Below are 14,017 nucleotides of genomic sequence, written 5' to 3' on the forward strand. Positions count from 1 at the left end.
CCTGAGTCTGGTTCTGCTCCAGGTCTCTACCTGAGTCTGGCTCCAGTTTTAATGCTGGTCTCTATCAGTAATAGAACAGAGAGAACGGGCTGATCAATAGACAGACTGATTGATTAGATTAATTAGAAATGACTGAGGCTCTGGGTTAACTAATCGGCATGCTATTTGGAAAATGGAGCAAAAGCAAACGTCACTCTCTCTTTTGTGACCCCTGGCCTCTCCAGAACCCCACACACACACAGATGTCAAGACTCCCCCTTTAAAACCCCGTATTTAACCTTATATCCTCCCATTGTTCCACTACAGCTCTCGTTTTCCTGTTACCCCTCTGTCTCTGCAGGAAACCCTGAAGGCTCCACTTCCTTCCTGTCATATTTATCATTGGATTTAATTCTATCCTCTCCTCTTTTACTGGGTTTATCAGGGGCCATTCTCTGGTTTATCAGGGGCCAGTCTCTGGGTTTATCAGGGGCCATTCTCTGGTTTATCAGGGCCCCATTCTCTGGGTTTATCAGGGGCCATTCTCTGGTTTATCAGGGCCCCATTCTCTGGTTTATCAGGGGCCATTCTCTGGTTTATCAGGGCCCCATTCTCTGGTTTATCAGGGGCCGTCCTCATGTTTATCAGGGGCCCATACTCTAGTTTATCGGGGGCCGTTCTCTGGGTTTACCAGGGGCCCATTCTCAGGTTTATCAGGGGCTATTCTCTGGTTTATCAGGGTCCATTCTCTGGGTTATCAGGGGCCATTCTCTGGGTTCATCAGGGGCCATTCTGTGGGTTTATCTGGGGTCCAATCTCTGATTTATCAGGGGCCAGTCTCTGGTTTATCAGGGGCCATTCTCTGGTTTATCAGGGGCAAATTCTCTGGGTTTATCAGGGGCCATTCTCTGGTCTATCAGGGGCCATTCTCTGGGTTTATTAGGGGCCATTCTCTGGTTAATCTGGGGCCAATTCTCTGGTTTATCAGGGGCCATTCTCATGTTTATCAGGGTCATTCTCTGGTTTATCAGGGGCCATTCTCAGGTTTATCAGGGGCCATTCTCTGGGTTTATTAGGGGCCATTCTCTGGTTAATCAGGGGCCATTCTCTGGTTTATCAGGGCCCCATTCTCTGGTTTATCAGGGCCCCATTCTCTGGTTTATCAGGGGCCGTTCTCATGTTTATCAGGGGCCCATACTCTGGGTTTATCTGGGGCCAGTCTCTGGTTTATCAGGGGCCATTCTCTGGTTTATCAGGGGCCAATCTCTGGGTTTAACAGGGGCCATTCTCTGGTTTATCAGGGGCCATTCTCTGGTTTATCAGGGCCCCATTCTCTGGTTTATCAGGGCCCCATTCTCTGGTTTATCAGGGGCCGTTCTCATGTTTATCAGGGGCCCATACTCTGGTTTATCGGGGGCCGTTCTCTGGGTTTACCAGGGGCCCATTCTCAGGTTTATCAGGGGCCATTCTCTGGTTTATCAGGGTCCATTCTCTGGGTTATCAGGGGCCATTCTCTGGGTTCATCAGGGGCCATTCTGTGGGTTTATCTGGGGTCCAATCTCTGATTTATCAGGGGCCAGTCTCTGGTTTATCAGGGGCCATTCTCTGGTTTATCAGGGGCAAATTCTCTGGGTTTATCAGGGGCCATTCTCTGGTCTATCAGGGGCCATTCTCCGGGTTTATCGGGGGCCATTCATTTGGTTTATCAGGGGCCCACTCTCTAGCTTTATCGGGGGCCATTCTCTGGGTTTATTAGGGGCCATTCTCTGGTTAATCTGGGGCCAATTCTCTGGTTTATCAGGGGCCATTCTCTGGTTTATCAGGGGCAAATGCTCTGGGTTTATCAGGGGCCATTCTCATGTTTATCAGGGTCATTCTCTGGTTTATCAGGGGCCATTCTCAGGTTTATCAGGGGCCATTCTCTGGGTTTATCTGGGGCCAGTCTCTGGTTTATCAGGGGCCATTCTCTGGTTTATCAGGGGCCAATCTCTGGGTTTAACAGGGGCCATTCTCTGGTTTATCAGGGGTCAAGTCTCTAGGTTCATCGGGGGCCATTCTCTGGGTTTATTAGGGGCCATTCTCTGGTTAATCAGGGGCCAATTCTCTGGTTTATCAGGGGCCAGTCGCTGGTTTATCAGGGGCCGTTCTTTGGAGTTATCAGGGGCCCATACTCCAGTTTATCAGGGGCCATTCTCAGGTTTATCAGGGGCCCGTACTCTGGTTTATCAAAGGCCATTGTCTGGGATTACCAGGGGCCCACTCTCTGGTTTATCAGGGGCCCATTCTCTGGTTTATCAGGGGCCATTCTCATGTTTATCAGGGGCCAGTCTCTGGTTTATCAGGGCTCCATTCTCTGGGTTAACAGGGGCCATTCTCATGTTTATCAGGGGCCCATACTCTGGTTTATCAGGGGCCATTCTCTGGGTTTACCAGGGGCCCATTTTCTGGGTTATCAGGGGCCCATTCTTTGGTTTATCAGGGGCCATTCTCAGGTTTATTAAGGCCCATACTCAGGTTTACCAGGGGCCCATTCTCTGGGTTTATCAGAGTCCATTCTCTGGGTTTATCAGGGGCCATTGTCTGGGGTTATCAGGGGCCATTTTCAGGCTTGTCATGGGCCAGTCTCTGGTTTATCAGGGGCCATTCTCTGGTTTATCAGGGGCCATTCTCCGGGTTTATCAGGGGCCATTCTCTGGTTTATCAGGGGTCAAGTCTCTGGGTTTTCCAGGGGCCCATTCTCAGGTTTATCAGGGGCCCATTCTCTGGTTTATCAGGGGCCATTCTCATGTTTATCAAGGGCCAATACTCTGGTTTATCAGGGGCCACTCTCTGGGTGTACCAGGGGCCCATTCTCAGGTTTATCAGGGGCCCATTCTCTGGTTTATAAGGGGCCATTCTCAGGTTTACCAGGGGCCATTCTCTTGTTTAACAGGGGCCCATTCTCAGGTTTATCAGGGGCCCATACTCTGCTTTTTCAGGGTACATTTTCTGGTTTATCAGGGGCCATTCTCATGTTTATCAGGGGCCCATACTCTGGTTTATCAGGGGCCACTCACTGGGTTTACCAGGGGCCCATTCTATGGTTTATCAGGGGCCGATTCTCTGGTTTATAAGGGGCCATTCTCAGGTTTATCAGGGTACATCCTCTGGGTTTATCAGGGGCCATTCTCAGGTTATTAGGGGCCCATCCTCGGGTTTATCAGGGGTCCTTTCTCTGGGTTTATCAGAGTCCATTTTCTGGGGTAATCAGGGGCCATTTTCTGGGTTTATCAGGGGCCAAGTCTCTGGTTTATCAGGGGCCCATTCTCTGTTTTATCAGGGGCCCATACTGTAGGTTTATCAGGGGCCTTTCTCTGGGTTTATCAGGGGCCATTCTCTGGTTTATCAGGGACACATACTCTGGGTTAATCAGGGGCCATTCTCTGGGTTTAACAGGGGCCATTCTCTGGTTTATCAGGGGCCATTCTCTGGTTTATCAGGGGCCCATTCTCTGGTTTTTCAGGGGCCCATACTCTGCTTTTTCAGGGGCCAATCCCTGGGTTTACCAGGGGCCCATTCACTGGTTTATCAGGTGCCATTCTCTGGTTTATCAGGGGCCATTCTCATGTTTATCAGGGGCTATTCTCTGGATTATCAGGGCTCCATTCTCTGGGTTAACAGGGGCCATTCTCATGTTTGTCAGGGGCCCATACTCTGGTTTATCAGGGGCCAATCTCTGGGTTTACCAGGGGCCCATTTTCTTGTTTATCAGGGGCCCATTCTCTGGTTTATCAGAGGCCATTCTCAGGTTTATTAAGGCCCATACTCAGGTTTAACAGGGGCCCATTCTTTGGGTTTATAAGAGTCCATTCTCTGGGTTTATCAGGGGCCATATTCTGGGGTTATCAGGGGCCATTTTCAGGTATGTCAGGGGCCAGTCTCTGGTTTATCAGGGCCCATTCTCTGGTTTATCAGGGGCCATTCTCTGTGTTTATCAGGGGCCATTCTCTGGTTTATCAGGGGTCAAGTCTCTGGTTTATCAGGGGCCACTCTCATGTTTATCAGGGGCCACTCTGTGGTTTATCAGGGCTCCATTCTCTGGTTTATCAGGGGCCATTCTCATGTTTATCAGGGGCCATTCTCTGGTTTATCAGAGGCCATTCTCTGGGTTTATCAGGGGCCATTCTCAGGTTTATAAAGGCCCATACTCTGGTTTATCAGGGGCCCATTCTCTGGGTTTATCAGAGTCCATTCTCTGGTTTATCAGGGGCTATTGTCTGGGTTTATCAGGGGTCATTTTCAGGTTTGTCAGCGGCCCATTCTCCGGTTGTTGAGAGGCCCATTCTCTGGTTTATCAGGGGCCATTCTCAGGTTTATCAGAGGCCATTCTCTGGGTTTATCAGGGGCCATTCTCAGGTTTATTAAGGCCCATACTCTGGTTTATCAGGGGCCCATTCTCTGGGTTTATCAGAGTCCATTCTCTGGTTTATCAGGGTCCATTCTCTGGTTTATCAGGTGCCAAGTCTCTGGTTTATCAGGGGCCCATTCTCTGGTTTATCAGGGGCCCATACTCTGCTTTATCAGGGGCCATTCTCTGGGTTTATCAGGGGCCCATTTTCAGGTTTATCAGGGGTCCATTCTCAGGTTTTTCCAGGACACATACTCTGGGTTAATCAGGGGCCATTATCTGGTTTATCAGGGGCACTTTAGTGGGTTTATCATTGGTCATTCTCATGTTTTTCAGGGGCCCATACTCTGGTTTATCAGGGGCCCATTCTAAGGTTTATCAGGGGCTCCATTCTCTGGTTTATCAGGGGCCATTCTCATGTTTATCAGAGGCCAGTCTCTGGGTTTATCAGGGCCATTCTCAGGTTTATTAAGTCCCATACTCTGGTTTATCAGGGACCTATTCTCTGGTTTATCAGAGTCCACTCTGATGGTTTATCAGGGGCCATTGTCTGGGTTTATCAGGGGCCCATTGTCAGGTTTATCAGGGGCCCATTCTCAGGTTCATGAGAGGCCCAGACTTAACTTTATCAGGGGCCATTCTCTGGGTTTTTCAGAGGCCCATTCTCTGCTGTATAAGGAGCCATTCTCATGTTTATCAGGGTCCATTCTCAGGTTTGTCAGGGGCAAATACTCTGGGTTTATTAGGGGCCATTCTCTGGTTTATCAGGGCCCATTCTCAGGTTTATCAGGGCTCATACTCTGCTTTTCAGGGGCCATTCTCTGGGTTTATCAGGGCCCCATTCTCTGGTTTATCAGGGGCCATTCTCATGTTTATCAGGGGCCCATACTCTGGTTTATCAGGGGCCACTCACTGGGTTTACCAGGGGCCCATTCTATGGTTTATCAGGGCCATTCTCAGGTTTATTAAGGCCCATACTCAGGTTTACCAGGGGCCCATTCTCTGGGTTTATCAGAGTCCATTCTCTGGGTTTATCAGGGCCATTGTCTGGGGTTATCAGGGCCATTTTCAGGTTTGTCAGGGGCCAGTCTCTGGTTTATCAGGGCCATTCTCTGGTTTATCAGGGCCATTCTCCGGGTTTATCAGGGCCTTTCTCTGGGTTTATCAGGGTCAAGTCTCTGGGTTTCTAGGGCCCATTCTCAGGTTTATCAGGGCCCATTCTCTGGTTTATCAGGGGCCATTCTCATGTTTATCAGGGGCCCATACTCTGGTTTATCAGGGGCCACTCTCTGGTTGTACCAGGGGCCCATTCTCATGTTTATCAGAGGCCCATTCTCAGGTTTACCAGGGGCCCATACTCTGGTTTATCAGGGGCCATTATCTGGGTTTATCAGGGGCCATTCTCAGGTTTATCAGAGGCCATTCTCTGGGTTTATCAGGGGCCATTCTCTGGTTTATCAGAGGCCATTCTCTGGGTTTATCAGGGGCCATTCTCAGGTTTATAAAGGCCCATACTCTGGTTTATCAGGGGCCATTCTCATGTTTATCAGGGGCCATTCTCTGGTTTATCAGAGGCCATTCTCTGGGTTTATCAGGGGCCATTCTCAGGTTTATAAAGGCCCATACTCTGGTTTATCAGGGGCCCATTCTCTGGGTTTATCAGAGTCCATTCTCTGGTTTATCAGGGGCTATTGTCTGGGTTTATCAGGGGTCATTTTCAGGTTTGTCAGGGGCCCATTCTCAGGTTCATGAGAGGCCCATACTCTGGTTTATCAGGGGCCATTCTCAGGTTTATCAGAGGCCATTCTCTGGGTTTATCAGGGGCCATTCTCAGGTTTATTAAGGCCCATACTCTGGTTTATCAGGGGCCCATTCTCTGGGTTTATCAGAGTCCATTCTCTGGGATAATCAGGGGCCATTCCCTGGGTTTACCAGGTGCCAAGTCTCTGGTTTATCAGGGGCCCATTCTCTGGTTTATCAGGGGCCCATACTCTGCTTTATCAGGGGCCATTCTCTGGGTTTATCAGGGGCCCATTTTCAGGTTTATCAGGGGTCCATTCTCAGGTTTTTCCAGGACACATACTCTGGGTTAATCAGGGGCCATTATCTGGGTTATCAGGGGCCCGTACTCTGGTTTATCAAAGGCCATTCTCATGTTTATCAGGGGCCCATACTCTGGTTTATCAGGGGCCCATTCTAAGGTTTATCAGGGGCTCCATTCTCTGGTTTATCAGGGGCCATTCTCATGTTTATCAGAGGCCAGTCTCTGGGTTTATCAGGGGCCATTCTCAGGTTTATTAAGTCCCATACTCTGGTTTATCAGGGACCTATTCTCTGGGTTTATCAGAGTCCATTCTCTGGGTTTATAAGGGGCCATTGTCTCGGTTTATCAGGGGCCCATTGTCAGGTTTATCAGGGGCCCATTCTCAGGTTCATGAGAGGCCCAGACTTAACTTTATCAGGGGCCATTCTCTGGGTTTTTCAGAGGCCCATTCTCTGCTGTATAAGGAGCCATTCTCATGTTTATCAGGGTCCATTCTCAGGTTTGTCAGGGGCAAATACTCTGGGTTTATTAGGGGCCATTCTCTGGTTTATCAGGGGCCCATTCTCAGGTTTATCAGGGGCTCATACTCTGCTTTTCAGGGGCCATTCTCTGGTTTATCAGGGCCCCATTCTCTGGTTTATCAGGGGCCATTCTTATGATTATCAGGTGCCCATACTCTGGTTTATCAGGGGCCACTCTCTGGGTTTACCAGGGGCCCATTCTCAGGTTTATCAGGGGCCATTCTCAGGTTTATTAAGGCCCATACTCAGGTTTACCAGGGGCCCATTCTCTGGGTTTATCAGAGTCCATTCTCTGGGTTTATCAGGGGCCATTGTCTGGGGTTATCAGGGGCCATTTTCAGGTTTGTCAGGGGCCAGTCTCTGGTTTATCAGGGGCCATTCTCTGGTTTATCAGGGGCCATTCTCCGGGTTTATCAGGGGCCTTTCTCTGGGTTTATCAGGGGTCAAGTCTCTGGGTTTCCAGGGGCCCATTCTCAGGTTTATCAGGGGCCCATTCTCTGGTTTATCAGGGGCCATTCTCATGTTTATCAGGGGCCCATACTCTGGTTTATCAGGGGCCACTCTCTGGTTGTACCAGGGGCCCATTCTCATGTTTATCAGAGGCCCATTCTCAGGTTTACCAGGGGCCCATACTCTGGTTTATCAGGGGCCATTATCTGGGTTTATCAGGGGCCATTCTCAGGTTTATCAGAGGCCATTCTCTGGGTTTATCAGGGGCCAGTCTCTGGCTTATCAGGGGCCATTCTCTGGTTTATCAGGGGCCCATTGGCAGGTTTATCAGGGGCCCATACCCTGCTTTATCAGGGGCCATTCTCTGGGTTTATCAGGGGCCCATTCTCAGGTTTATCAGGGGCCTATACTCTGCTTTATCAGGGGCCAGTCTCTGGGTTTATCAGGGGCCCATTCTCAGGTTTATCAGGGGTCCATTCTCAGGTTTTTCAGGGGCCAGTCTCTGGTTTATCAGGGGCCATTCTCTGGGTTTATCAGGTGCCAGTCTCTGGCTTATCAGGGGCCATTCTCTGGTTTATCAGGGGCTCATTGTCAGGTTTATCAGGGGCCCATACTCTGCTTTATCAGGGGCCATTCTCTGGGTTTATCAGGGGCCCATTCTCAGGTTTATCAGGGGCCTATACTCTGCTTTATCAGGGGCCATTCTCTGGGTTTATCAGGGGCCCATTCTCAGGTTTATCAGGGGTCCATTCTCAGGTTTTTCAGAGGCCAGTCTCTGGTTTATCAGGGGCCATTCTCTGGGGGTCCAGGTGCTGCCCACCTTCAGCTGACATCACAGTAACAAAGAAAAGCACATGCTTGTGTGGAACACAAAAAACAATAAAAAAAACTACCAACCCTAGATATTACCCATAATGCACCACATACTACTTCACTCATACTGTTAATGATGATCTTACCTGCAGTCAAAGTAAAGGGCAGCAGAACCCTGATGAACACACCTGCAGTCAACTCTGAGGGCATCCTGAACCCACACAGCCGGAGGTCAGGCTGGTCCTGACTTAGACCTGGAAATGATCCTATCCAAGGTTATACTGGTCCTGTTCCAGGTCAATGATCCTGTCCAGATTTAAACTGGTTCTGTCCCAGGGTTAAACTGGTCCGGTCCCATCTTAATGGGTTAACTTGGTCCTGTCCCAGATCAGTGAGGTCCAGGGTTATACTGATCCTGACCCAGATCAATAAGGTCCAGGGTTAAACTGGTTCAGTCCCATCTTAATGATCCTGTGCTGGGTTAAACTGGTCCTGTCCCAGATCAACGAGGTCCAGGGTTAAACTGGTCCTGTCCAAAGGTTAAGGATGTCCTGGATTGAACTGGTCCTATACCGGGTTAGAGTGGTCCTGTCCTGGCTTAATAAACCTGTCCGGGGTTAAAGTGGTCCTGCCCTGGATTAATGATCCTCATCTGTTGTGGGTAAACTGACATATAGAGCGGGACGTCAGAGCTCCGTTAGCCGGCTGACAGAGCCTCAGGGACGGCTGAGGGCGGCGACACACCCCGCTGACATCCTTCATGGACCGGGAGAGAGAGAGAGAGAGAAAGGGGCCAGTTTAATCTGCAGAGTTAACCCAGTTTCACAGCCCTCCTGTCTGTGGGATTCAAACAAACAAAAACAGAAAGAAACAAACAAAAAGTAAACAATGAAGTAAAAAAGTTTAGATTCCCGCAGAGAAGAGATGATCTTTCTTCTCTCATCTGCTCCTCTTTCTTCTCTTTCTTTGGTTTCTTCTTCTTCTGTGGTGTTTTTCAGCTGCAGGACGTTGAACTTTTCTTCTCTCTGAAAAACACCGATTGACTCCAGACCTGAAGGAGCTCACAAGCCCCGCCCTCCATCTGAGTGACAGCTGCCTGGGCCAATCAGGAGACGAACAGAACAGCCGAGTAGAAGTTTTAATGTCACAGCTGTAAAAAAACAATGTGAACATAGCTGACAGCTCAGAGTCGGTGGTTCTTTACCTCTCTCTGTATCTATAGATATAAACTCGTTAAGATAAGATTAGCTTAAACATATTCAGGTTCATGCTACTAGGTTTAATTGCTTTTGAACTTATTTAATTCATCTACACAGCAGAGCCTTCTCCACCAAGTAGAACTGTAGATCCATGTTGCACTAAGATGGTCAAATGTATGACGAGAGAGTTCATGACTGAAATGTTGATACACACGGTATTTTTAGTATAGGACTGAATTAAACATATTTGAAGACAAACTTTTACAAACATGTGTCAAATACATAATGTAAAAACATTTTTGCAGACATTTTAATACTATGAGTATCGATTTGTGTCCTGTAGATCTGTCTGAGTCCATCTACCATATTCAGTGATGTCAGGTACATTCATACTATCATTCTCACATGCTAGTACATAAAACAAACATGTTTAAAAGCTGGTCGTTGCTGCAGACATGCATGGAGCTGTCTGATTAGACTATCTACTGTGGAAACTCTTAAACTGGTTGGTTCATATAGAGACAGAAATGAACATGTTATTATTATGGTCTGTGTGAGTGTGTCTCCCTCTGCTGGTCACTAACAGCAAACAGCACCTGTGTGAACTTCTCAAGTGTTTTGACTAAAAGATAAGTCAAAAATGTGGGGACGTTTTAGAAAACTGGTCTAAAACATTAAATGTTAAAATAATGAAAATGTGACTGAAACTAAAAAAAAGGCTCAGGACTGAGATTACATCCAGAAAAGCAAAATTACCACCATAGTGATGATCAGAGGTCTAATGCATATACAGAGTTCAATTTTAACTCCAATCAGGTTTTCATGAGGTTTCATTGAGGAGTCTTCCATCAACCCACTCTGCCATAAAACCCAGACCAGTGATGGTAGTCCTTCTGGAACTTTGTCCCATCGCCACACAGGATCTCTGGGTCAGTCAGTGATACAAGACCACCCACAGATTTGGCTGGGCCCCTGATAAACCCAGACAATGGACCCCTGATAAACCCAGAGACTGGCCCCTGATAAACCCAGAGGCTGGCCCCTGATAAACCCAGACAATGGACCCCTGATAAACCCAGAGAATGGCCCCTGATAAACCCAGACAATGGACCCCTGATAAACCCAGAGACTGGCCCCTGATAAACCCAGAGAATGGCCCCTGATAAACCCAGAGACTGGCCCCTGATAAACCCAGAGACTAGCCCCTGATAAACCCAGACGATGGACCCCTGATAAACCCAGAGAATGGCCCCTGATAAACCCAGAGACTGGCCCCTGATAAACCCAGACGATGGACCCCTGATAAACCCAGAGAATGGCCCTGATAAACCCAGAGACTGGCCCCTGATAAACCCAGAGACTGGCCCCTGATAAACCCAGAGACTGGCCCCTGATAAACCCAGAGAATGGCCCCTGATAAACCCAGAGACTGGCCCCTGATAAACCCAGAGACTGGCCCCTGATAAACCCAGACGATGGACCCCTGATAAACCCAGAAAATGGCCCCTGACAAACCCAGAGACTGGCCCCTGATAAACCCAGAGACTGGCCCCTGATAAACCCGGAGAATGGCCCCTGATAAACCCAGAGACTGGCCCCTGATAAACCCAGAGAATGGCCCCTGATAAACCCAGAGAATGGCCCCTGATGAACCCAGACAATGGCCCCTGATAAACCCAGAGACTGGCCCCTGATAAATCCGGAGAATGGCCCCTGATAAACCCAGACAATGGATCCCTGATAAACCTAGAGAATGGCCCCTGATAAACCCAGAGACTGGCCCCTGATAAACCCAGAGGCTGGCCCCTGATAAACCCAGAGAATGGCCCCTGATAAACCCAGAGACTGGCCCCTGATAAACCCAGAGACTGGCCCCTGATAAACCCAGAGACTGGCCCCTGATAAACCCAGAGACTGGCCCCTGATAAACCCAGACGATGGACCCCTGATAAACCCAGAGAATGGCCCCTGATAAACCCAGAGACTGGCCCCTGATAAACCCAGAGAATGGCCCCTGATAAACCCAGAGAATGGCCCCTGATAAACCCAGAGACTTGCCCCTGATAAACCCAGAGACTGTCCCCTGATAAACCCAGAGACTGGCCCCTGATAAACCCAGAGACTGGCCCCTGATAAACCCAGACAATGGACCCCTGATAAACCCAGAGACTGACCCCTGATAAACCCAGAGGCTGGCCCCTGATAAACCCAGAGACTGACCCCTGATAAACCCAGAGACTGGCCCCTGATAAACCCAGACAATGGACCCCTGATAAACCCAGAGACTGACACCTGATAAACCCAGAGACTGGCCCCTGATAAACCCAGAGACTGACCCCTGATAAACCCAGAGACTGGCCCCTGATAAACCCAGACAATGGACCCCTGATAAACCCAGAGACTGACACCTGATAAACCCAGAGACTGGCCCCTGATAAACCCAGAGACTGGCCCCTGATAAACCCAGACGATGGACCCCTGATAAACCCAGAGAATGGCCCCTGATAAACCCAGAGACTGGCCCCTGATAAACCCAGAGACTGGCCCCTGATAAACCCAGAGACTGACCCCTGATAAACCCAGAGACTGGCCCCTGATAAACCCAGAGAATGGCCCCTGATAAACCCAGAGACTGGCCCCTGATAAACCCAGAGAATGGCCCCTGATAAACCCAGAGAATGGCCCCTGATAAACCCAGAGACTGGCCCCTGATAAACCCAGAGAATGGCCCCTGATAAACCCAGAGACTGGCCCCTGATAAACCCAGAGAATGGCCCCTGATAAACCCAGAGACTGGCCCCTGATAAACCCAGAGACTGGCCCCTGATAAACCCAGAGAATGGCCCCTGATAAACCCGGAGAATGGCCCCTGATAAACCCAGAGACTGGCCCCTGATAAACCCAGAGAATGACCCTCTCCACTTTTGTTTTTTTGGTATCATTCAGTAGCAGTTTGTTTCTTTTAACCTGTTTTGCTACTTTTTTGCCCCATTTCACCTTTTTGCCTCTGTACCCAGGGGCTGCCAATTTGAACTTCTTTTTTTGCAACCTTTTGCTCATTTTTGGCATCTTAAACCCATTTTCCCACTTTTTAACTGTTTTTCACGAATTTTTGCAGCTATTTACCTATTTTTTGACACATTTGACCACTTTTCATTACTTTTTATCTGTCACTTTTGCATCTTTTAACCAGTTTTTATCACTTTTTAACTGCTTTTCAATAGTGTCCCTTCCATTTTGCCTTTCTTTTCTCCACTTTTATCACATTTTCTGCTTTGATCCCATTTTTTTCTATCCTGACACATCAGATGGATGTGTTTCACACATCCATTTGGGAAAGCTTCAATAGGAAATGTTTGAGAATAGGCAGAGGCTTTGAAAATAACTCGGTGTATGATTGGCTGAATGTTCAGTCTGTCACATCTCTATGGGCCAATCAGAGCAACAAAGCACGTGACGTAGCCGTTATCAGACTGCATGTGTGCAGCTACTGAGGAATGATGTGAAACATGGCGACTATAGACACGTAAGTACTCGACTTTTGTCGTTTTTGAAAAGAAAACTCACTGCTGTTCTTTGTTCTTTTTTTTTAACAAAGAAATGTCGTCAAGTCATTAGTTTTATGAAAAGGGGTTTAAATCTTGAAAAGGCTAAATTAAATACAAAAATAAATAAAATTCATTTGAAAAGAGTGGTTATTATTCAGCTTAGAAAATAAAATGCTGCTTAACTTTTCAATAGACCATGAAATTCATGGACCCTCAATTTGGCTGGGCCCCAGAGAGCTCTACCCTTTATCCCCCCTTATGGGCGGCCCTGGAGAGACCACAAGGATCTCGGCCTCCTCTCTGTCTAAGGCCCTTCTACCCTCATTGCTCAGTTTGTCTGGGTGACCAGCTCTCCCATGTGAGTGTTCTAGATGCTACGGTAGATTAACAGCAGCATCAGACTGCAACAGAATGAAAATGGAAAATGTGAGGGTGGTCTGAATATTCTCTGAACGCTCTTCAGTCCCACACTTCTCTGTAACAGGGCTGATGGACCACACAGCTGTATGCCCCGCCCCCTGGCCTATGAGTGACAGCTGGGGGGGGGGGGGGTATTAATCTGTGTGGGAGGGGCCTCATGTGTCCGAGTAAAAAAACACTAATCCATAAACCCAACAGGAGGAGTGAGAGCAGGAGAGAGAAACACACACAAAGGCATCAGGATCATCAGAGCAGACGTTGACCCTCATCATCATCATCCTCATTCTTATCTTCATCTTCATCACTGAGACGACACCTGCACAGGTAAATTATTCCCTCTGTCTGTGTCTGTGTCTGTGCTGTCCATCATCCACCAACATGTTGGCTGATTGCTCCAGCCCATCAGCTCTCTCAGTAAAGAGGTCAGTGTGAAATGTACGGAGGCCCTGGAGGGTCACGGCTCTGTATCGTTGTGTTGGTGTTTCTCTGATGATGTCACAGTGATAGTCATTCTGAGTGCCAGCTCACTGTTGTTTATCATAACTACTTAGCAGCCATGTTTTTATATCTATTGACCTGTTTTTCTACTGAAACGTTTAGTTTTAAACCAACATTTCCCCATCTGTACATCTTTGAGGGTGAGTTTTTATTTGTTG

The 14,017-nt window shown here is 48.3% G+C and overlaps 1 protein-coding gene across 1 annotated transcript in view; it reads right to left on the minus strand.

Moving 5' to 3' along the window:
• LOC121527285 (piezo-type mechanosensitive ion channel component 2-like) overlaps window positions 1–9,207 on the minus strand; it is an 80,189-nt gene extending 70,982 nt beyond the window's left edge. Inside the window, exon 1 of the mRNA XM_041814187.1 lies at window positions 8,341–9,207. Within this exon, the coding sequence (XP_041670121.1) occupies window positions 8,341–8,404 (64 nt within the window). The 5' untranslated portion in view covers window positions 8,405–9,207. The remainder of the gene's footprint in view (window positions 1–8,340) is intronic.
• Window positions 9,208–14,017: the final 4,810 nt, after the last annotated feature.

The sequence above is a fragment of the Cheilinus undulatus genome, linkage group 19 (assembly GCF_018320785.1).
Source record: "Cheilinus undulatus linkage group 19, ASM1832078v1, whole genome shotgun sequence".
NCBI lineage: Eukaryota > Metazoa > Chordata > Actinopteri > Labriformes > Labridae > Cheilinus > Cheilinus undulatus.